At 46.1% G+C, this 23,390-nt stretch overlaps 2 protein-coding genes across 4 annotated transcripts in view; one reads left to right on the top strand and one right to left on the bottom strand.

Annotated features, from left to right (window-relative positions):
* The window catches only part of ACAP3 (ArfGAP with coiled-coil, ankyrin repeat and PH domains 3), a 100,525-nt gene extending 83,348 nt beyond the window's left edge, over window positions 1-17,177 (bottom strand). The window contains exon 1 of the mRNA XM_075027253.1: window positions 17,048-17,177. Coding sequence (XP_074883354.1) covers window positions 17,048-17,094 — 47 coding nt within the window. The 5' untranslated portion in view covers window positions 17,095-17,177. The remainder of the gene's footprint in view (window positions 1-17,047) is intronic.
* A 1,218-nt stretch (window positions 17,178-18,395) lies between these two features.
* Window positions 18,396-23,390, top strand: part of PUSL1 (pseudouridine synthase like 1) — a 39,317-nt gene continuing 34,322 nt past the window's right edge. For 2 of the 3 annotated variants that reach the window (XM_075027249.1, XM_075027248.1), the window contains exons 1-2: window positions 19,792-20,036; window positions 21,347-21,404. In XM_075027249.1, coding sequence (XP_074883350.1) covers window positions 19,978-20,036; window positions 21,347-21,404 — 117 coding nt within the window. In that variant the 5' untranslated portion in view covers window positions 19,792-19,977. Of the gene's footprint in view, window positions 18,448-19,791; window positions 20,037-21,346; window positions 21,405-23,390 lie in introns of those variants that run through there. The other variant, XM_075027251.1, reaches the window with a different exon arrangement.

Raw genomic sequence — 23,390 nt, 5'->3', positions numbered from 1 at the left:
GTTTTGCTTTGCAAAGAGTCTGTTACAGCTCTGCATCCTCAGTGTGATCAACCCGGTCTGCAGGCAGGTAACGGGAAGTGAATTGCCTGGCAAGTCTCCCTGGCTTTGTGATAGGACCTGCTCTATCTTCCTCTCATCAAACCCCAGGGACTGTGGTTTAGGCTGAAGCACTTCTCTGTGGTTGAATGCAGCAATGACCTGCTTCATTTAGAGGTGACTCGTTGTTCTGGTCAAAATGGCTGAGATTTACTCTGGCCCAGATAAATCTATTTATAGTAAGTGTTATGCTAATTCCGTACGCTGGTCTGATCCACTTGTACTCACAGGAGCAATAATGCTTTCTGCTACCTGTTCCTTTTAACTATTTTTGTGCAGCCAGCAGCCATTTTGTTCTTGGATCATCAGCTCTTTACTATAAGGTAGATGTGTACTTCCCCTTCCTTCTCTTTTCAGTGAACCATATAGTACTCCATATCCTGCAGCCCTGCTGATCTCCCCCCCTGTGGAAATTGCTGGCTCAATCTGAGATCTACACTGTGTTTTGAATAAGTGGGAGAAACCTAGGTAAAAACAGATTATGCACATAATTTTAAAGTCACTCACGTTTAAGCCACTTAAAAAAATAAAAAGCTTTCATTACCTTACCTGAGGTTCATGTTATGTTTTCTAAAGACTAATTCATTTACTGTCACTCTTATGAACTAAGGAGTGTTGAGGGGATTTTACTCATCATTAAAATGCATCCATCTTTGAGATAAACTGTACCAATTGCTTAATGGAGAAATGGCAATAGAAGAGCTGTTTTTAGTGGTTTGAGTCTCCTATTTTTGTTCCAGGATAATGGAATAAGCTGTATTTCTAATCTTGACTAAAATCTCTCTACAGATGGCTATAAGCGTGATGCAGATGTGGAAGGCCGTGCCAATGCTTTTTGATCCTGGGAGCACGAGAGAGTTTTCTGCAGTAAAAAACTGAGGTAAAACAGCAGAAGCTCGAATGATGTAAGTGACACTGAAATGATTCTGAGGCACGGGGTCCTCACCTCTCTCCTCATTGTTTTATCCTCATTTGTTTTTTTCAAAGGCTCCAATAAAAATTTCTTTTCCGTTTTTGAGCCCAATGATTGCTCAAACACTTGAGCTTGTCATCAAATCTATCAGCTTAAGCTCCTTTCTTGCTACAGAACTACAAGTAGCTAACAGACTCAACTCTTCGCTCCTTATAAAGCCCCAATGGGCAGTACAGTTAGAGACTGCTGGCTTGCCTTGCTGCAAGATGGGGTTTGGATTACTAGTTTGCTAAGAACAAGCTAGTACAGCCAGCAAGTGACATCAGCTTGCTGTTCCGCTGTTAAGAGCAGTCAAAGGTGGTCTCAGCACAGCTTTTGAATGCTGCAAGAACCTCCAAGTAGATAAAAATTAAAATAGGAAAAGTACATCAAGACATGAAAAACAGATTGCCCAAATCTGTTTTTCACTGGCACATGAATACAGATGTTTTCTTGGTATTTGGTGTTCTATTTTCTCATGTTTTTCATGGTGGCTAGGTATAGGTATACAACCCCTAAAACTGCTTCCAGCATGTTTTCTCACGGGTGAAGAGATTCTGTGCTTAAACTTAGCTTAGCTCTAGCTTTGGTAAGTGTTCATAACGTTTTGCACATGTTTTGCACAGCTACAGAAATATCCAAGTCTTTGTCTGAAACATGCTAAATGTCAGTTTATGGCTCTCATGCTTCTACTGAGAGGCTGGAGGTGTATGTTTAGACAGAGTTTTGAAGCAAGATGAATAAGACTTCACATTTTAGTTGCATGGTGCTCCATTGACTTTAAATCAGTACATTAATATTTAGCAAAAACTGACGCCTCTCTTCAGGAGACGTACAATGACAGGTATGGCTTTTACGCAGTCTGCTATATATACACAAGTACAGGCTTTTTCCAGTATTACTTCTCATTGATGTTCAAATTATGAAAAGGCCCATTGGAATTTATTAAAGTATTTGAGTTTACCAAGTATTTTTCCCATACACTGAATTCTCCATTACTACTGTCTGATAGCTAGCCTGAGCTCCTGTAGATCGAGGCACTAAGCAACCTGATCCTAGTTGGACCTGCTTTGAGAAGGGCATGGGATTAGATGACCTCCAGAGGTCTCTTCCGACATAAATTACTCTAGGATTTAATGGCTTAAAGATGAAATCCTTCCTTAGCTCTTTTAATGCACTCCTTATGTAATGTATCTCATGATAACAGGTTTCCCCCAGCTTCTCTTTTGGAACCCACAGCCAAGTGTTCAAGCAGACAATAGCAACTTGAGCATCTGGATCTCTCACTGTCCAACCCTGATTGATCTGCAGATCATAAAGTGTACACAAAGCAGAGAGGAAATGCTATACAGAAGGCAGTTTACTTTTCACCACTCATCATTACGGCCTAGGGGGGAAATTCTGATAGAAGTTGCAGCAAACTATTTCCTACTTCTTCCCATAGTACTTGAGCAGCTTCTCAAATCTTGAGAGAAAAGAGAAGCAGCCCAACAATGTCATAGTACTGTTAATCTTCCAATACTGCTATTTCAGTGTGTGTGAAAAGGAAAATCCCATTAGAAAACTGACTTGGTGAGGACAGATAGATCAGGTCAGGAAACAGCATTGAACTAGACTGCTTGGCTAGGGTAGTGTCTCTTCTCTACACAGCGGTTTTGGTGGTTTCAGATCAGCAGTATGCAGATATCTGTGTAAACTATGGTAAAGTCAGTAAGGAACATCGACCTCTCAGGGATTCTACAGTCTGACTGACAGTAAATCAGACAGTTGACTTTAAAAAGGCAAAGGGGGTTTTCTGCTTGCCAGAGCAGTCAGGACTACCCATTTCTTGTTCAACATTGTTCTTGACCCCTTCAGTTCACTGGAAGCCATTTCTCAGCTAAAATGCTGAGCTGAGCACCTCAAAGTGATGGATTCTCCATGCGGACCATTTCACAGGCCAGCCATGTGCACTAATGCTGATGAACTGGCAGAGCAGCTGACAAAGATCATCTGGTAACCACCACACAGCAACTTCAATCTTTAGCTCATCAGAGCATAGCACTATACCTGCTGATAGCTAGTAATTTTTCTGGTTATCAAACTGAATGTATCTCTACCTTCCTTTCTGTTCTGAATATTTGTTCCGCAGAAGAATGACACAGCTGCAAGATTCAACCTCTCTGGTTCAATGTGCAGTAGATCTTAGCACCACATCTCTAATACACTTCGAGAAAAGTCCAGGAAGAGATACAGGTCTCTGCATCTGAAACCTGCATGGACAACTGAACTCCTGCAGTTCAGTATGCTCCAGGACTCTCCAAGCATCACACTATGCAGTTCAGTTCCTGGAATGTCACTCAGAAGAAGGATGCAAGAGAGGTCTTTGAGTTCTGGAGAAGAAAATACCATCCAGAGACTCATGATGAGCAAACTCGGTGAGGCAGCAGACACCACAACACACCTGCCAGTCCAACTGCACTGTGCAGCCAGAAAGTGACTTCTCCTGAACCAAACTTCTGGCTCTTGCTTTGTGCTGTCCTGGGCCTGCTGTGTTTCCCACAGAGAGAGGTAACTTGCCTTATTTGACCCTCTCGAGCTAGTTCATCCATCTGACAAGTTCCACAAACAGGACTCCAGTGAGACACATGCCCAGAAACAGGCATGCTAATGACCAAACATTCTCCACTCTCAAGACTTCATCGGGTGGGTCATTTGCACCATGAGTGATACTTTTTCTTTCCTACACACTTTGTTCCAGCTTGCTAAGTGACTTTCGAGCAGAGATTGCTTGTCTGCTCATCAGAAGGCATTTCCCTTCCTGGGTCGCAAGGATTGAGCTTTTGCAGTGGCAATATGGAAACTGCACAGCAAAGACTGAATACAGGAATATTCTTTTTTGAGCTGAAGAAAGAACCATTATGTGGGCATGCGACTCCTCAAATGACATTTGTTTGCTTTCTTTTACAAGCAAAATGGATTTATCAAAAAACTTGTATCAAACAGTTCCGTCTTCTCCCCAAGTGAACTCAGCGACATCCATTTACCAACAGGGCTGGACAAGTTCCAGCAGGCTTTGTTGAGACTTCCCCTAGTCCATAGTTTAGCTCAGTCCACCCTCCCCCAGCAGGGATCTCTTTCAGCACTAAATGCTCCTTGTTTCTTTTTTCTCTCCCTCCCCTGGGCCTTGGCTCAGAACTGGAGCTCCCCAACCTCTATGCTCCCTTTGTCTCTGCCTGAAAGGCTTTTCCTGTGTCGTGTCCTGCCAAACACAGCAAAGGTCTTGCCCTCTCTGGCAGCAGAAATGCTGAAACTGCTAACCAACCTGGGGGCAATCAGGGAGACTCCTTGCCCCTTCCTTTGCCCTGGGAGAGATGGGTGTCGCTTGCGCCCTCCCGGAGATGCCAAATATTTTTTGCTGTGTCCCGGTGCCACAAAACCACTGGGTTTTTTTTCCTGTAGAGTACTGATACCAGTAAGTAACACAACCCTTTCCTAAAGGGATGAGAATTTATAGCTGTGCTACTTCAGCTGGTGCTGCATGGAAGCTTGCTGGGGGAAATACGAATAAGTGTCCTAGACAATACTCATCCCTTGCTTTTATTTATTACTCTCAAGAGTTTGGTATGGTCCCATTTTTTGAGCTCCGACTTCCTCTTACACCTCTCCAGAGGGAACAGAACTGTTGTGATGTGGCTGGGGTGGGGGAATTAATTCTCATGTAAAGGATTAGTGTCTCAGTCATAAAGCTTTAGAAAAGGACATTCTTCTGAGCACAGCTAGCAGGACTTTTACCAGCTACAGATTGCTTATCTGCTTTCTGTGGCCATACGATGGACTGTCACATCCCTTTGAGCTACTAAATCATCCCTGCAGGATGAACCTATGTCCTGCTGCATACTCGATGTTGTCTTGGACCCTGCCGGATGGTTAGGTTCATATACAAGGAGGAAATTCCCTAGCTCAGACAAAAAGCCAAAATGTTGGGGTAGAGGGAATCATTGGGCAGGAAACAGGGACCAGTGCTGCCTGTAGGAAAAATTAGTATGTCCTCTCTACTGAATGATGTGGCTCAGGCAAGGGAGAACCAAGCTGGCATTGTAGTAAGCTGGCCTCAGCAGAAAAAGAATTGAAGCACAAAGTCAAGGGTCAGAACAACAGGGTTCAGCCCTGTAGGATTCACAGATACTCATCCTCCGTATTGAAAATTTAGCTAGAAACCTCCACTTCTTGATTTCTTGGCATCTCACACATCTCATCTCAACCCACACAGTTCAGAACTGCAGGTAAAAGAGAAGTATGGAGTACTAAACTATGAATAATTGTGGTGAACACAAGCAAAAAATAAAGTCCATGAGGCTAGATGCTATAGCATTTTGACTTCTGAGAGAAGCCTCTTCCCATCCCATCAACACATATCAGCTTGGAGTTTTCCAGTGTTTCAGTCCTGTTTACTAGCTTGGCATTGTCCCATAGTTTTGTGCATTATCTCTGAATTCAGATGAGTCAGTGGTACATCAAGAGCTTGCGTTATTCCAAACTCCTAAACTCAATCTGGCAGAACTGGTTTTATTACACTCTTTGAAAACTTAAAGCAGGCGTCTTTCCACAAACGTCAGCTTGCTGCCTTCTTCCTCCAACCTTCAGGTAGGCTGTTCTCTGCAAATCTGAGAGCACCGTCTGAAGTGCCAGCCTCCAGATGGTGCAAGCAAGAAAAGCCGGGAAATGTGTGGGAAGAAAAGTATGTGGGAAGAGGTGTGTGGGGAAGTGTGGGGAAGGGAAACGTAGGGAAGTGTGGGGAAGGGAAGCGTAGGGAAGGGAAGGGAAGGGAAGGGAAGGGAAGGGAAGGGAAGGGAAGGGAAGGGAAGGGAAGGGAAGGGAAGGGAAGGGAAGGGAAGGGAAGGGAAGGGAAGGGAAGGGAAAGGGGCCTCCTGCTATGTCAGTGCTATCACAGTCGCAGTTTCCTACATCCTGGGGCGAGGTCATGGTGTGGGGACAAATCCATACTTCCTGCCAAAACCTGGGTTTATCAGAGAGAACAAAGGGGTGATATTCTGAAAAGAAACCGAGCTGTGGGAAACAGCATTGTTTCACTGAGCTAGAATGGAGCAGGAACAACTGACATGCTTAAATAGCCATTCTTCAAAATAGTTATGGAGATTTCTGCATTAATCCAACATTGCAAATGTAGCAGGACCGTGCTGATGTTTAAGCTGGTATTCTTCTCAAGTGCATGGGCATAAAATGGCCTCAAAGCAAGCCACAAGTGTGTATCCTTGCATAACCTAACTTTCCTTTGTCGTAGGAGTACAGATAAGTCTCCTTTAGCTGCTCCCTATGCCCATGGAGACACTTTACTGCAGCAATATACATGGACGATGTCTGTAAAATCTATACACTTAGTATACTGCATTTTCAGCCCAACGGTCAGAGATTTAGCAGTCTCTTTTATGTAATGTTAAATAAAGACTGGCACACCTGCCTAGAAAGGACTATAAGCTCTATGTCTGTATCTCTGTGCATCTGAATGCATGTACATGCGGGCCATACAGCTAAATTTTATTGCCATAAAATATCCTCTTACCTTATCAACAGGCAGATGTATCCAACCCTTGGAAACACTGTATGTGCACATACGATTTACACACATGTTCACACATGCTGTTTCTATTAGCATTTAATAAAGAGTATGGAAATTATTAAGCCCTGCTATAGTGTGATGAAGCAGACTGGGTATGCAGGGAATGGATTATCTCACTCTCTGATATTATATAATCTGTTTAGACTGTGCCACTTTATGCTTATTTAAGGAATGAATGAGCACTTCTCTGGGATGTGCCACCCATGAGTTCTGACATCATCTCTTTAATCCACTGTAATGAATATACTGCTTTGCTTTTTACCCGTTCCCCTGCTATATCCAGTAAAAGTTCTGTATTAGAACGATTGCTCTCAGAGACCACGTACACGTGTGCATGTTATCCCACAGTGAATTAAGTGATGGTTAACTATATCAGAGCAACAGAATGTTCTCCGCCTCCCTCAAGAAGAGACCTGGCACATAAGAAAAGTAAACTTCTGCAGATTAGGTGAAGCAAGACAAGAACATAACGTGTGCATGGGCACACTCTGCTGTAAGTATACCACACTGTATTTGGTTAACCTTGTGTTCAGTGGATTGGTATGGGCTGTTGAGAACACACATACATCCTTTCCATTATTTTTTTCTGGTCCTTTCTTCCTTCCTATAAATCAGTGTCTCTGAACTGAATTCCCTTCTTTACAAAATGAGAGGCCAGAGGAGAGAGCAACGTGCAAAAATGAAAAGATTTGTACATGCACTGCTTTAAAACAAACCCTCTCCAGTAAGCTAAAACATGTACCCCACCAACTGGAAAGAATGGAACATTTTGCCAAGAGGTTTGTGTAGGGGCAATTATCTTGCCTCATTTTGTTCTTTTGGGAACAGTGGCTCAGAGGAGTTCCTGCAGCTACACGTGTGTCTTACTCACTGCTTCTTTGACCTGTGTTGGTACTGCCTCACCTAGTTTGTCAGGGCAGATACATGCATGCCTAGGCTCTGTTCATATGCACGGGACAGGGGGCAAAGCCATTTTCCTCACCACCAAGCATGTGCAGGAAGAAACACATAAAGACTCTTCTCCAATCCTTCTAGAGGAATAGTCTCCAGCACACCCTGTCCTTTTTTCTAATCTGTTGCAATAGAAGCAGAAACACTTTTCCCTTTCTTCTAGCAGCTCACACAGCAATGGGCAGAACATTAAGCATGATGCTTTTCCCTTGTTGGTATTGTTGGTACATGGCCAGCCACGATGGGTGTTGTGACTGCAGTTGCGGGCAGCTCCTTCTGGGCTGCGGGCCAGTCTGGCTGCAGCTAGGCATGGATGCAGTGGAGTTGCAGGAAATCAGCCTCCACCCTCCTTGCAGTCCACAGGAATAATTGTTCATTTTCCTCGTTCTGCTCCCTATCCTATGGAGTCTTACAGAGAGGAAGGCTGGCAGCTTACATTCTAGCTGCTGTGTATTGGGAAGCAGAGACACAATTCACGTCCATGCAGCCTGGAAGATATACACACCTCCCTGGGGCTGCAGTTAAGCCATGTAGTCCATCCCCTTGACCTGGGATTGAGGCATACAGCTCCCTGGTGCTCCAACATACTCCATGCAGGGAATTCTGCAGCTCAAATTCCTCGTCTTGCCCATTCCAAGATCTTAACAGAGCAGGCTCTGCAGTGCCTCAGAGAAGATAAAGCAGCCATTAGGAAGCTACTGGCAGGTAAAAATCTCAGCCTTCCATACTGGCTGTGATGCCTGCTTCCCCCTCTTCCTCCAAGTCTGCAATTGCTGGTCAAAGAGGAAAAAATTCTGCTCTTGGTTCCCCTTCTTTTCCCCACAGGAAAAGTTAGCATGGCATCGTGTTAGCACGGAGCCAAATCTACTTTCTTTTTTCCTACTTCCTTTCCTCCACCTTCATTTTTAAAGCAAGCTTTACATTAGACAGGAACCACATTAATTATGGGAAGAGCTAACAATCTGCGTGTGTAACAAACACTTGGGAAAGAGCAGTCAGGAATGACTGTGAATGTCTGAAATCAGAATACAGCCCTGATGTAGAGAACTGCAAGCAAACAAGCAAGGAAGCACTCTTGGCTCCAGGGAAACATTCTGTCCTATCCCCAAAATTGAACCAAACTTGGATTACAGGTCCGTTTCTAGGGCTCTTTTCTTTATCCCAGATAACCGAACTTACAAAGCTAGCAGTAGCCTGTTTTTTTAAGTAAAGCCAGTGCTTAGGAAGCCAGAAGAACTCTTGGTTCCACTGGCCTTCATGCTGCAAAAAAATTAATACTGTGGCTGAAATTTCATAGTGTTATGAAACCAGGTTTTAAAGGGACCGTCGCTTGGGATTCCAAAGCTCTTGTGCTTGATTTTCATTCCTCCCTCCCATCCCTGCTCTTCCACTGCCCCTTGAGAACAGAGAAGTTCAGGACACTTAGAGCCGAGGCTTTATGGGGTTAGCAGCTTCAGGTAGCTTTTAGGTAGTGGGAAACTGGCTCACTCACCAGCCCCATGTATCTGAACAGGGGCTAGAGGTGCACATTTGACCTGACAAACTATGTGAGACAGTACGGATGCAGACTAGAGACAGCTGCATCCAGACCCAAAGTCACTCTTGTAGCTCTGATTACAGGTCTCAGCCTTCATGCTGTTCCCAACTTCAAATAATACAGCATGCACACACTTTCCATCCTGAATTCATCTGTTATCTTGTTGAGTCCTAATACCAAACTGAAAGTCTTCCGCCTGCTTATATGCACTATGACTTGAATACGGTCTCTCAATTCACTATACCTGTGTTAGTAACCCCAGGATATGTGCCCTACAAATCAGAAAATACCGTTTAACTGGAGAAAGGGACTTGCAAGATCCCCCAGCATGTATTTAACTAACTCAGAAGTTGTAGCAGAGTTTACAATGCCCTGATCTGTGCATTAGCAGATGAGACAGTGCTTTATTGCTTATCCAGTGATTATAGGTCAAAGCTGAACTGCCCTACTGACAGTGCAAAACTTTGCAAAAGCACCCAGATTAATAGAGGCTATGTCACAGATAACTATGGTAACGTGCAACAAGCTCCCATCTCAGGATGTCTGGCATAGGGGAGGCCAGCCAGCGAAAGCTGCCAGACACGCAGTCCAAGCTTCTCCAGGCAAAGGATTCTCCACCATGCTGTTGCATCCCTTCTCCCTAACCAGACTGGAGAGCAACCCTGGTAATGCCACTGAGACCAAAAAATACCCACCCTGACTCCAGGAGTCTGCACTGCCTTCCTGTCTCTGGGAGGCATAATGAAATGAAGGTAAATGGATGGGTTCTCTCACACGGGCTGGGAGAGGTCCCTGGTGTGTGTAGCAGCAGAACATTGCCCTCCTTCGTAGCCCTCCTCCCCTCGGAGCCCAGTGCTGGAATGCCATATTTTCCTACCTAAAGGGATCACCAGAAATGAATGATTAATCAATCAGTGCTGATGGCATCACATTACTGAAGGTGCTTTGTCATGACAAACATCAATTATTTCACAGGCTCTTGATGCAGGTACACAGTGTGACCCTTCCATCCTGTCCTTCTCCCTAAGCTAAGGAAAATGAAACACAGGAGCTGTTGAAATGAATAAATGGGATTTTCCTCAGTCGCACAATCACCGAGTGCCACAGCAAGCAGTAGCCCTCAGCCCCTGGACTCCCCATTCTCCACTCTAGCTAGCAGACAGCCTGGGTTTCCTTCAGATGAAGGCTCTACACCATTGTTTCCCATCACCACGAAACTGGTTTTGTGGCACCTTTCCAGCTTCCTGAGCTTCAGCAGCGTGAGCGACAACGGACTCTGGCTTATCCCTAGAATGCAAAGCTTGCTGGCTTTGCAGTAACACACATTTCAACAGGATTCTGTCTAGAGTCCGCATGAATGAGGTTACGCCAAATAATGTTTCATTGAATTCTTACTCTACGTGCTCACTTGGCCATGCTGCAGTCCTTCGAGGACCAGGGTTGGAATCCAGAGACACTGCATGGTGCCAAGACAACCAGCAAAGCACAATTATCAAGACATGTGGCACTCTCTGAGGAGGAATGGATGACTCTCCCACAGATAATTTCAACAGCACAGATAAGCTAACATCAGCATCTCTCAGCCACATTACCTCTGGGTCTAATTACCCTCTTCCACCACAGGGTTACTGCTCTTTTGGTTTTTTCCCTTTAGCAAGCTTTGTCATCTAACTTCCAACCCTTTTACATTCTTTATTACAGCTAGAAAACTAGCAGCTACCAAAACCCTGACCTTGGCTTTCTCGGTGGCTTTTGGCCATCCTAATAGGACAAGGCCCACAGTTCCTTGTGGTGTTGCCCTCTGGGAGGCTTTGAGAGAAAGCAGTCCAGACTCACATCCTTAGCACGTGACAGCCAGAGTTTTACACTTCGCAAAACTTCTCCTGCAAAATCATTCAGGTTGAACAGCTTTCTCCTTACACTTATCTCATGGCAACCAGAAGGAGAGCCATGGAGAAAGAAAAATGTCAGAAGGCTATCACTGACAAAAGAAATTATTTTCATCTCTGTGTAGCCACATACATTCCAGCCAGCAGAAAGACAACAGAGAGGAACAGCTACTGAAAATGAAAGCAAGCAACTCCCAACTCAGAAACCGATCTGTTAGACAACTAGAAACACTTCAAAGTTTGCAGATGTTCTTACAGGGTACATACAATTACAAAGCAAGATGTATTACAGGAGTGTTATTCTGGTAACAAAGTCAATCATCAAATTATGAAATACCAAAATTTCGCTTGTCTGTGTGCTACACCATGAAACTTATGAGCTATAGCTCCCATGAGCAGCCTGAGAGATTGTATTTCAGAGTTTAGTATCATCCATTGCAAACTCACAGCTTCTAAGTCTGGGAAGTTTTGTTTTGGGGAAAAAAATAATTAAAAAATCCTTTTCTAATTTGGAGAATTCGGATGGATCAGTGGGGTTTTACCTTCAGAACCTTGGCCCTTTGGGATATCCAGCTTACGCAGTTCACAATTCAAAGTTACGGAGGAAACTGCTTGCCAAAAATCTCGCCTAAAATACCATTTACGAAGCCAAGCCAGAGATCTCAAGTCAGTTGTCACCTAGTCAGTTCTCTCATAACAGGGGATTTTCCCTGACTACACATTGAATAAATACCTTCACATCTGCCCACAGTAATGCAGGCTGAAGGACTGCAGCTTTTTTCTAAGTACTTCAGGATTCACATGGTAGTTTTGATGACAGGGAACCTCAGATTAAGGGACTTCTGCTTCCATGTACTTCTCTGATACCACCTATGGAGGAAAAGAAAACCGTGCCATGCGAGGGTCCTGCTGTGATCTGCTGTGAACATGACTCACCTGACACAAGAGCAGATGAAATGTAATGCAGCCTCGATCGCAAAGGAGGCCCCTTTGGGTCAAGTTGTCACAACTACAGTCTAGGTATGGCACGTCAGGTACAAACTGCCACAAATACGCATGTGGGGGAGAAGCCAACCTAATAGATTAGGGATGGACTCCACTACAAACCGTGCCCCAGTACAACCCCTGTAAAGGCCAGATGTGGTTCTGTATTACTGACTTGGAGTCACTTTAAAGGGATGCTTAAAAAGGGAGGCTGGAAGCCAGGAGAGGAAACAAAGCCTCACTGCCTTTGGAAAGCACCACACTGATGTATAGATATCTAGGGGCTGAATGGACAGGATGGACTGCTGTCACTGGGAGAGCATCTCCTGGCTGGTACTGTGAGAGGAAGTAACTATATGGTGACATCTTTGCTTTGACTTCTCCCTTGAGATACTTCAGACTCTTTGACTTCTCCCTTGAGATACTTCAGACTCTTTGATTTCTCCCTTTAGATACTTCAGACTCTTTGACTTCAGAAGTGCAGTGTCAAAGAGATAAGAAATAGAATAAACAGATAAAGACAGGTATTATGATTGATACAGATAGTATCATGCTGCTTTTGTGATAATATCTTCTCTCTCGTGCAACTAAACCAGCAAGTGATGGCAATTGTACTCATTAGTCTCTGATTCAAAAAGAAGCTCTCTATGTAGGCGTATCTTCACGCAACCGCAATATCAGGGATCTTGCTTACATAAGAAGTCTTGTGTAACAAAAAACAATTTCAAATCAATGCATGTGCTCTTTTTGTTAAACTGATTTAATTAAACGGATGAAGGTTCTTTCTTTGGCCATTCTGGGTGTAATTTAAATTTGCTTTTAAGTAACTTAAGCTAGTAAGTTTGGCTTACCTCAAACTGCACATCAGTGGTGTGCAATGTCAACTGACACAAATCACACAGAAGCCGCTAAAGTTTTTTTCTGCAGAGGCCTTCACTAACACACATTCACAAGGCATGGATGCATTAAAACTGGTTATGCTAGCTTTAAACTTGTCTAATTCAATCTGTTATCAGACTTAGCAAGATCAGTTTGACTAAGGGTTTTAATTCTTCCCATTCTGTTCGAAACACCCTAGAAAGAGTTAGAAAATATTTTCTAAATGTACTTGTTTTTCCACTTTCTTCTGCTCTGGCAAATCACAATTTTTTTCTTCTTGCATCTTTCATGGACCTAGAATTACACGCCTGCATTTTTTCTCTGCCTAATGAAAGCCGCAATAACGTGCAGACAGTGCTGCACACCGCTAGAACAAACATCTCTGCCTGTGTCGCTGGGTCACTGCCTGATGACAGTGCTGCTCCAGGGAGTTGTGCGAGTTTCTGAACTACTGCGTTACAGCCAGCCAAGAGGCTGCAAGGCATGGGGGAGGTGAAGACTGGCACCCTCGAATCTGAGCATATACATGGTCTTGTGTAGCCTATGCCTCAATTGCAGGTCTCCCTTTCCTGCTGAGCAGCCCAGAGGTCCCTCAGTGGCCTTGGGCTTGGATGTATATGGAGGGATGTTGTTAGCTGTCTGTTGCCTTAGGTCTTGGTAGCTGTAAGGGCTCCTCGTGAGAAGATTCCAGCATCTGAGTCATTGCGCTACGGTCAGAGCACAGCACCTCCTGGCTCACCCCACTGACATACGCAGCCCGCTCTGCAGTGGCTAACCCCGACCTCACAAGTCTGATTAATAAGGTTAGTTAATAGCAACAACATCTACAATAGCAACGTTAGTTAAAGAAATAACTGCTTCTTTCCCTCCCTTGTGGGAATTACCACTGAGGTAGTTGGGGTTTTCTGTGACCCACAGAGTGCTACAGCCAGGTCCAACCTCTGCAATTGGTTCTTATTCTTCCCTCGTCCTCCTGATTGTTCCTAGAGTGCATTTACACCCAGAATGAGCAACAAAGTCCCTACCCGTCCCAAGCGAGTCTTCACTGAGCGAGGAGGGAATAAAGGTAGGGGGTAAGCCTTGGGAGCTGGCAGTACACCTAAGGACTTCCATTTTGCAAGAATGAGCCAAATTTACTCATCTAGCACTGTTGCTTAACAGGTCTGCAAGGCTAAGGGCAGTAATGGGTTCTTCTTTGCATCACTCCAGACCACGGGTTTCCGTGACTGAGTGGAACAAGTCAGAAACGTGTTCCTAGATTTCCCAGACTACTGCTAGTTAAACAGAAGGCTCTGCATGTCAGGGAGATGAAAGCCACAGTATCTATTGGGGTTGCATTCAAATGTGCTAGAACTGGTCTTTCAAGGTAATTATACTTGTTTACTGGAATTGAATATACATGTCTCTACAAGATGCCTTACAGAAATAAGGCTTATCTACCAATCTAAAGATCTATACATATTTAAGTAATTTTTAAAAAAAAAATAGTTTTCTTTGTAGCAACTAGTCCCTATAAAGCAGGAAGTGATCATAGATTGAGTGTATATTGAGTATTGATTTGGAGTGTTTTGACATGTAATTGGATTTGATTGCTGAAGTAGACTAGTTTGGTAGCCTTATTATGGGATGCTTAATACAGTGTTTGTTTATGCCTGTGCAATATTTTTTTGAAGGTTTTTTTTTCCTCCCTGTGTAAAACAAACAGAAAACAATTTGATTATCTTGATGGCTCACTGTTGAGGAGAATAAGCCAATAGTAAAACATGGTACAACCCTTCGCTGGGAAGCGCAAAGGGGCTCTGTGCAGCAGTGGGTGCCAGCAAGAAAGGGAGGGTGATTCCCAGCTAAGGGACTGGTATGGGAAATCTGGATTAAATTTTTGCCTCTTCCACAGATGTCTCCTATGGCAAGTGACTTTACTTACTGCTGTCTCAGTCTCTGTTGAGAAAGTGGATTATATGCAACCTTCTCTCACCTCTTCTTTACCTATTGTTTGTATATAGTTTAGCTTGTATGGTATTTTACTTTTTTTATAGTGGTAAGATTTTAGGGACATGTTAGTAAGCATCTCTGCCATACACTATGGAAGAAGTCCTGTCCCTCACAAGCATCTAAGGATTCTCTTGTATTACAAAAAAATAATTGTAATGGAAAAACTAATTAAAGAGCTGGGAGGAAGAAAAGCATACAAGGAGGCTAAAATCTGTACCCTTTGAGAAAGTCTGAAGAATTCTATTTTGTTCTTTTTTTTTTGTTGCCATAGGCCAGCTAATGTCAGTATTTTCTCACTGTTTGAGGTGTTCGTAGTTTATATATTCCCCTGCTACATATATTTCAGCCCTCCTGAAATATACAGGCTTATTTCTCTAGTCTAATCTCTTGTTCTCCCTGTAACAGGCAGACTGTGTTCGGCCGTTTGGGAAATAGTTCATAATTCCATGCTTAAATAACTGGCTTTTGATAAAGGTCCAACATAGTGCTCTGAGAGCTGTTTTGTTTTTATGGATGGAGCAGACAGAGCAGAATGATGTTGCCTGCATACTAAGAAACTTGGCCTGAAGCCCACACACACCAAAGGCAAAATAAATAAATAAACATATCAATCAATCTTGACGTCACCAGGAAAAGGGTCACTGCCATGTGGAACGAGACATCTGGACAGTGAAGTCACTGCTCTGGAAGGATGCCACTGAACAGTTCACATGCTCTGCAGCACAATAGGATAAGATGACAGTCAAAAAAGAAAAAGAGGGGGCGGATAAATTCTAATTGGTGCTAAGTGAGCAGAGGTTTAAAGAAGGAGCTTCGTACCTTCTTGCAAACCTGCCCATGCATCTAACTTTCTCCTGATGAAAAACTCCCATGATTCCAATGCCAACCAGGCACACAAATAAGACGAGCCTGTCATCTCTCATGACACTGTCCATTACATTTTTGGAACCAGCTTTGGAACAAGAAAGAGCAGGATCTTACCACGCAATTAAAATGAAAACGTGTGGAGGAGGACCCTTTCCACAGCCCTACATATTCCCATATGCAGGGATAAAGAAGATTGCACTTGCCCAGGTATTTGTGTTACCTGCAGCTGTACACAACCACATACACAAAATTACAATTGTTCAGAGTAGCCACAGCAACAGACCACTGCAGCCTTTCATATGAATCTAGCATTCCAAGAAATTATTTTTAAATGCACTTAAAGGGAAATGCAAACTGTTCTATTTAATAAACAAAAAGGTTTTGAGAAGGAGCAACCAGAAATGTCTGCAGGGAAGGAGAGACCCCGTGATAACTCTTTCCCTTGCACACACAGCCAACCAACTTGCTTCTGCAGGCTATTGTCTTTCTTTCCCTCTGTCCCCATCCGGCACAGTATTGAAAGCAGCAGGAGATTGTTAGCTATGGAAGCTCTGATCTTCCCTTTATAGCATCAGGACATCCTAGCCCATCCGGACACCTAGCCAGGATGCTCCTGGCACAATGGAGCACCTGTACCCAGAATGTGGAAGCTCCTCTCCAGCCCTGGGCATTTCTGAAACGGCCTGATTTAAATGCAGCACGGCCAAGCAGAGTCTTTGTTGTCATAGCCCAGATTCCTTCAAGACCGCTAAAAAAATCCACCCTCCGAGAGATGGGAATGTGACTGCATGGAAAATGCCTGTATTTCATAGCACTGGCTCTTCGGGTGGTTTAAAAACAGCACCGTCCAGCCGATCCCCGTAGGGTGATGCCAGCTGCCTCTGTCACGACCGGGATCCGGCTCTGTCCGCTGGATGCCACGATTAAGTACATTTTTCATCTGCAAAGCGTCCGAACCGAGCGGTGCAACCAGGCGAGGAGGGCAGGACGCAGCAGCCCACGGGGTTTGGGGCGGGAGGGGGTGGCAAAGCCTGCAGGCCGCCGGCATCCCCAGCAGCCGGCGGAGACCGCTGGGCCGGCAGCCCCCAGCCCCGGGGGTCGCCTGGGCCGGCTTCCCCGCTTCCCGGGCGCGGGCAGCCGGTAAGGCCCTGCCCGTGTCTCGTCTCCCGTGTCCCGTGTCCGTGACTCGTCCCTCCCGGCGCGACCGGTGGAGGACGGTCGAGGCGGGAGGGGGGGGGGGGGGGGTAATCGGGGGTAGGACGGACCGCCGCTCTGCTTACCGGAACCGGGGCGAGTCCTTGATGCACTCCTCGAACTCCACCGTCATCCTGCCGGTTCAGCCCGCGGCGCGTTTCAGCGGAGGAAGCGCATCGCCCGCCGGCAGCCGAGGACGCGCGGGAGAAGCGCCCGCCCCCCCGCGCCCGGCGCACACACGCCGCCGCCGCCGCCGCCGCGGTGCGAAGGGCCGGCCTGACCCCGGCCCAGCGTGGGGACCGCCCGCTGGTAGAAGCGGAGGGGCAGGGCCGCTGTTGCGCCGTCCGCCCGCCCGCGGGTCTCCCTCTCGGGGTGCGTGAGCTCGTAGGCTGGGCTCGCCGCTCCGGTGGGCTGGGAAGCACGGTTTCCCTTCCCTTCTCCTCTCCTTTCTCCTGTTTGCAGGTGAGGGTGGGTTGTCGGAAGACAGGACGCGGTGGGATGCGTGGGTTTCTGGGCTGAGTTGGTTGTGACAGCGGCCACCGCCTCGTCCACCAGCTCAGGCTAATTGTGTGGCTGAGCGATTAGCCGGAGGTGCAGCCGGTCGTTTGCACGTAGGATTGCCACCAGGTTGTGTGCACTGCAGGGAGGGGAGGGAAAAAAAAAAAAAAGCGTCCAGGATGCACAGTGCGATTCTATACCAGCAGTGTCAAAAGGATTGGCATCAATCCTGTTACTACTTAAGCTAGTTTTTAATTTTCTGTACGCAGTGGATTTGCAGCTGCCATCAGCCATGCAGTAAATCTGCAGTAACTCCTCTGAAGCCAATGTAATCACCCAAGGAAGGAAGACATCTGGGCTTGTGGGTCCAGCTGAACAGATCACGTTTTCTGCGGGACATAGCAATGTAATGTGGCATGGATAAATGAGGCCAATTACAATGGGCTTAGTTCTGATCCTCCACTCATCGACCACCGCACAGAAGAACAGTATAAACCGCATCATTCACTGCAAGTTTTATAAGAATTTAGGCCTGAGAGAAGGGCCTGAAGTGTAAATCTCCACATTTTAAGAAAATGCATCCTGTGTAATATGGACCTAAACCAGAACCAAGAGTCAGATGAACACGAGGGCCAGGGACATCTGAATCCACGACAAAACGTCATGATGAGGCCTTACCTCAGCCATGAACAGAACCATGATGAAATAATATGTTCAATGCCATTTCTGTACACAAACTACAGCTGTGATTCACTTCCAGTCCAGATCAGGCTCCCATTTCCATCTGAGTTCCCAGACCTGCTCGATTTATCAGCCACAGTCAAGAGTATGTTTGTGTGAGCAAAAGTCTGACTTACTTTTAACAGTGAGCAGATGCTGGAGGGTTCTGAGGAAGGCAGGAAAAGGAATTAGCTCCACGGATCGCCTCGGTCCAGGAGAAGGGGCAAGGTGACCTCTTGTGGCCTCTCTTCTATGTGGCTTCATAAAGGTCAAATCAATACGATTTTTATTTTCTTTGGTTCTTCCAGCATAGATGAAGGTGTGTGGATGTTTCTGCCTGCGTGTGTATGCACAGGCTCAGGGATTAGAAATTAACCATTCTCTTTAAAGCTGAGATTCATCAGTTTCATTATAATAGAGTCTGGATGCCATTGTGTGAGTTGAAAGCTGGTTGGATTTTTCCATTCAAAACAGATTTCCGATTTGTATGAGAGGGCCAGGGATTTTTCTGTTGCTCTCCCTGTTTTGCTAATGAGTTGGGCGATTGTTTATACTGTTTTTAGGCTATCTATTGTACATACAGATATCGCAGTTCAGTATGTTGAAAGATGAATGAAGATTTTAAAATACAGAGTCATGAAGAACATCTGCAGCTTTTATTACCAGTATCTTAGCCTATTTTTGTCCCTGTAGCTGTTATTTACCCTCGGCAAGTGGCAGCCTGCACGCCTCTTTTGATAGGCAGGCTGAAATAGATGAACGCGGGCTCGCCTGAAATTCTTGTGCTGGTTTTTGCGGGGACGTTGACATGGCTATTGGCAGGAGCAGCTTCACGCGGGGTAAGGTTCGTTGGAGGTTGGGAACGTTGGAGCCTTTGAGTCAACAATCCCGAACTCACAAGTAACCCTAATGCAGGGAAGGAGAGGGTGGAGGGCCACTCACCACCCTAAGTGCCTCGCCCTGTAAACTTAAGGCCCCATTTTTTTCTGTGGGAGCTACATCCCTGCTCCGGCACTTTTAATTTTTTGACATGCCTGTCTGACTCAGGGGGCAACTGAAGCCCCTGGGACTGTGCTAGGAGTAGCCCAAGGGACCCATTCCCATTAGAAATTAACAAAAAAAAAACCAAAGTGCAGCTCGGGTGGTTTCGAATGACAAACGGTAAGGCAAACAAAGCCAAAAGGCGGCTGCCTGCTGTAAAGAGCTGGAGAGCAGCCGAGAAGGTAAAGGACAGGATTCGAGAGGGGTCTCTTCCCTCACGATCGCTGCCTGGGTCACCTTCACTCCGTCACTCGGTTTCCCTCCAGGCTAAAGAAAAACCCGAGGCCCGGGTGAGGTGCCCCGGGGACAGGAGAACGGAGGCGGCTGGGCCCCGCCACAGCTCTCCCCGGCCAAAAAGAAGCGAGCCGCCAGGGCCCTGAGGCCCTACGGGCGAGCGGAGCCAGGCCCCGCAACTACGCCCCGCCACGATCTCCACAACCACCCCGGCTCCCGTCGCCGCCGTCCCCTCAGCGAGGCCCGGCCCTCAGCAGCGCCCACCCAGCGCGGCGGCGGCGGAAGCGGGCGGTGCTGGGCGGGAAGCCGGCTGAGGGAAGGCGGAGGCGGGGGGGGAAGAAGCGCGGCCCGGTCCTGACCTACGCCGTGTGGAGGGGCGGGAAGGCCGCGGGGTTCGTCCCGGGGTTTGCCCCGGGGTCTGCGCCGGGGTCCCGCCGCTAACAGCGCGCTGGGGAGCTCAGGGGGTGCCCGGCGAGGCGGAGCGGTAGCCGGATCTAGAGCCTCCGCCGTAGAGGCAGCAAAGATGGTTTCTCCCCCAACCCGATACCTAGTGTTCTTTCAGTACTTTGGCACTAGATATAGGTAGGTGCCTCCGCTGCCTCGTCAGCCCCGTGGGGTGGAAATTAACCAGCGCCTGTGGCGAGCCTGGGGGGGGGGTGTTTAGCCACGGGTCGGTGAGGGAAGAGCTCCAGGGAGATGGCTGGGGAAAGGACGGGCGAGTGCAGTGGGTTCGGTGAGGGATAAACCCCCCTCTGAGGGATAAACCCCCCCTCTGAGGGATAAACCCCCCCCCGAGGGATAAACCCCCCTCTGAGGGATAAATTCCTCACTGAGTAGGTGAGAGCGGACAGGGAGCTGGATTCTGCTGCCTGCTGTTGGCGTGGCAGTGTTAGGAAGGGGATGGTTTGGGCAGGAAACGCATAAAATAGGCAAAGAGAAAACAATCAAAGGACAGAGAAGGCGGCAAAGTTGTGATCTCAGGCTGGGGAGGGGGGAAAGCTGCTGTATTTCCTGCAGTGGCGGTTTGTTGGGTGCCCGGTGGTGTGGCCGGTTCTTCGTGGTTCAGGTACCTGCGCTACAGGTGAAGTGATCTGTGGGCTGTGAGTCCTGCCGGAGAACAGCTGAGGTTGGGTTTCCCCAGGCCTTAAACATCCCACGTGTGTAGCTGTGCTTGTTTACATCAAAAAAAAAAAAAAAAAAAAGGTGCGTGGGAGAACTTGTGCGGCTCCAACTCATGGAATTGTGCCTATCTTCATGAGGATTTTACAGAATAATACCATCATGTGCCAAAACCCACAGTTCTTTTGCAGTGCATGGTCTGTGTCACTGTGGGTACTGACCTAAATTACTTGGAGTAGTTACAGGCAGGTTGGGTTTAGCCTCAGGACGTATCTCTCTGCACTTCAGCAGCTTTTGTGAATGGCTGTGACTTCTGTAGTAGAGAAGGAAGCTCGTCAGAGAAGCTCGTGACAAACCATCTTCATCGTCTTTTAGTCCCTTTATGAGATCCACGGGGCCTGCAAGAAAGGGACCTGCAACTGGCAACCAACTCCTAGCCCTGAAATAGTTTTATCTGCAAACTCTTTTCTAGTGTAATTTGTCTGCCTTCCCTTCCCGTCAGCCTCCATCTGAAGGGCTAGTCCAGAGAGCAGTGTTTGAAGGATGATTTTTATTTCCAGCCTCCTTTCTTGCAAATAACCGCTGCATCTGTTTTCCTGTCCGTTCATCAAAGTGTTTGGTCCCTGCAAGTTCTGTAAAAAGATCCAGGTTCCTCAACAGCAAACAGTTTGATGACTGTCCCCCATTAACTTCTGGATGTGTTGGTGGACTCTGTATCAAGTTCCTGGGTCTTTATACGTATCAATAACTATTGTATTTGTTTTGCTTTGCAGTGGGGTTATGGAGACTTCAAATCATCAGTCAGTGCTTGGAGTCCAGAATTATTTGGAGGTAGGTCCTTGCTAATCATATTGTCATTAAAATGAAACTTCTAGGGTCACATTGTTGAGCTACAGGTATTCTCAAGGATAAATATTCTTTTTAGATTGACAATTGAAGATGCTTGCATAGTGTTAAACACTATAATATTCAAAACTATCAAAGTGCTTTAGAAATGATGTCATTATACAGGCAGGAGAAATAGGTCAGGGTGAAGTCAGAGACATTAAGATCCTGAAAAAGATGTGAACCCTTCGATGAGACTTGAAATTGAGGCATCCAAGTCCAAAACTGTGATTCTGAGAGCCTCTGCTCAGGTGCTGGCCCACCTGAAGGTAGTTAAGCAGCATGTGAGCCTCATTAGCACTTGTGGCTCTGCCTCTACTTATTCTTTGAACTGCTGCAGTTCTGAGCAAGCTTAACTGTGCTGCTTCTAGTTCATGTTTAAGGCCTTTATAGATTTAGAAACTAAATGCTGCATACTCCTGAGAGAGGATGTCTCTGATAGACTTGTTCAGAACAAAGCCCAGCAGGATAACCATTGTTCCAAAGAAAAAATGCTTCGTTTCCATTCTTCTGGAGTTCTTCTAGTATGCTGGGGAAAAAAGGTACGATCCTGTCATTGCTGTTGTTCCTGCGCTGCTCCCAGGGACTTTGCAGAATGTAAGAATGGCTTTGGGGACCCAAGGGTGGTTTGGGCTTGGAGTGAGTGTGCAAAAGACCCACTGTTACACCAGTGAGTAGAAAGTGGGTCACTTGCATAGGGAAAATGCTCAGCACGCCTGGATGTTTGTGTAACCCAACTGCAATTTAACTACAAGCTGCTGTTGAGCTGCATTTATTTGAGCAGTGCTGGTGAATGCACATGTTCCTGTGCAGGGCAGGAATCAAAAGGAAGCTGCATTATTTTTTCTCTCGTCTTAGAAGCATCATGTAGTTAGAAATGAAACTTGTGCCCGTTTCAAAGATAAGAGATTGTTGAAGAGGTTGAAGCTGATTGCTTTAGTTCAGATCGCCGATGTATTAATAGCCAACCTTTTTGTTACTCGGTTCTCATTTGCGGTCAGACTGTCTAACCTGAGATCACAAACTGTAGCAGGTTGAAGGTGGTGCGCCCACCGTGCTTGTTTGTGATAGTCTGTGCTCTGCCTGCATTAGCTACAATCCTGGTGGTGTGAAGGAATGGAGTTGTTGAAGAGCTGGTCCGGGAGCAGGCTTGCTGTCCCACCCAGCCGCTCTGTGTCCATGGCCAAGACATTTCCACGCTGTGCCTTGGTTTACTAAGTGAGGGTGATAGTTCTTGCATGCTCTTGCTAAGCAGTCTGCAGAAGGAAAAGTGGGATGAATTATGGTTTGAGTAAGAGTTCTTAGGGTGCATTTGTATGGCTTCTTGCCTGAGACCATTGTGGAGAAAGTGCATAAATATTGTGCAGATCTTGAAAGAAGAGCCCCAAAGGACTTTCTATCTCATTTATCTAATCTTCTGAACCATCCAGTGTCTCAGCCCTAGGCGCCGGACTTTGGGTGAGCCCAGCAGTTGTTTTGCATTATCCGAGTAACTTTGTTTTAACAGGCGAGTGGGTAGGATGGGTGATTAAAGGAGAAAAGAAGAAATAAAAAAGAAAAAGATAAACTTATTTGGTGTTGTCTTTTCACAATATCAGCACTTTGCAGGCCAGTTCTGGGATATGTGCTTTGCTTTCATGTGGTGGTATTGATGCTGGGCACTGCTGAGCAGGGCTGTGTCTATTAGAACCACATGGGAAGTCTTAAAGCAACTTTAATAGAAAACTTCTGGGGCCTGTAGGAATTTATCTTCCTTCCTCCAGTTCTGTGCAGCCTTGAACTTCGCAACTGTCCAAAGCCAGGAAGGCAACTGAAGGGAAGGACAAAATTAAATCTGTAATGAGATCCTTATTGTATTCTAAATATGTTCAGACATTTGTTTGCAGTTACAAGCAAGTAAATAACCTGTGAGGTGTAGACCTTGTGTTTCAA

The sequence above is a fragment of the Buteo buteo genome, chromosome 5 (genome assembly GCF_964188355.1).
Source record: "Buteo buteo chromosome 5, bButBut1.hap1.1, whole genome shotgun sequence".
NCBI lineage: Eukaryota > Metazoa > Chordata > Aves > Accipitriformes > Accipitridae > Buteo > Buteo buteo.
This window is presented reverse-complemented; position numbering and strand designations above follow the sequence as displayed.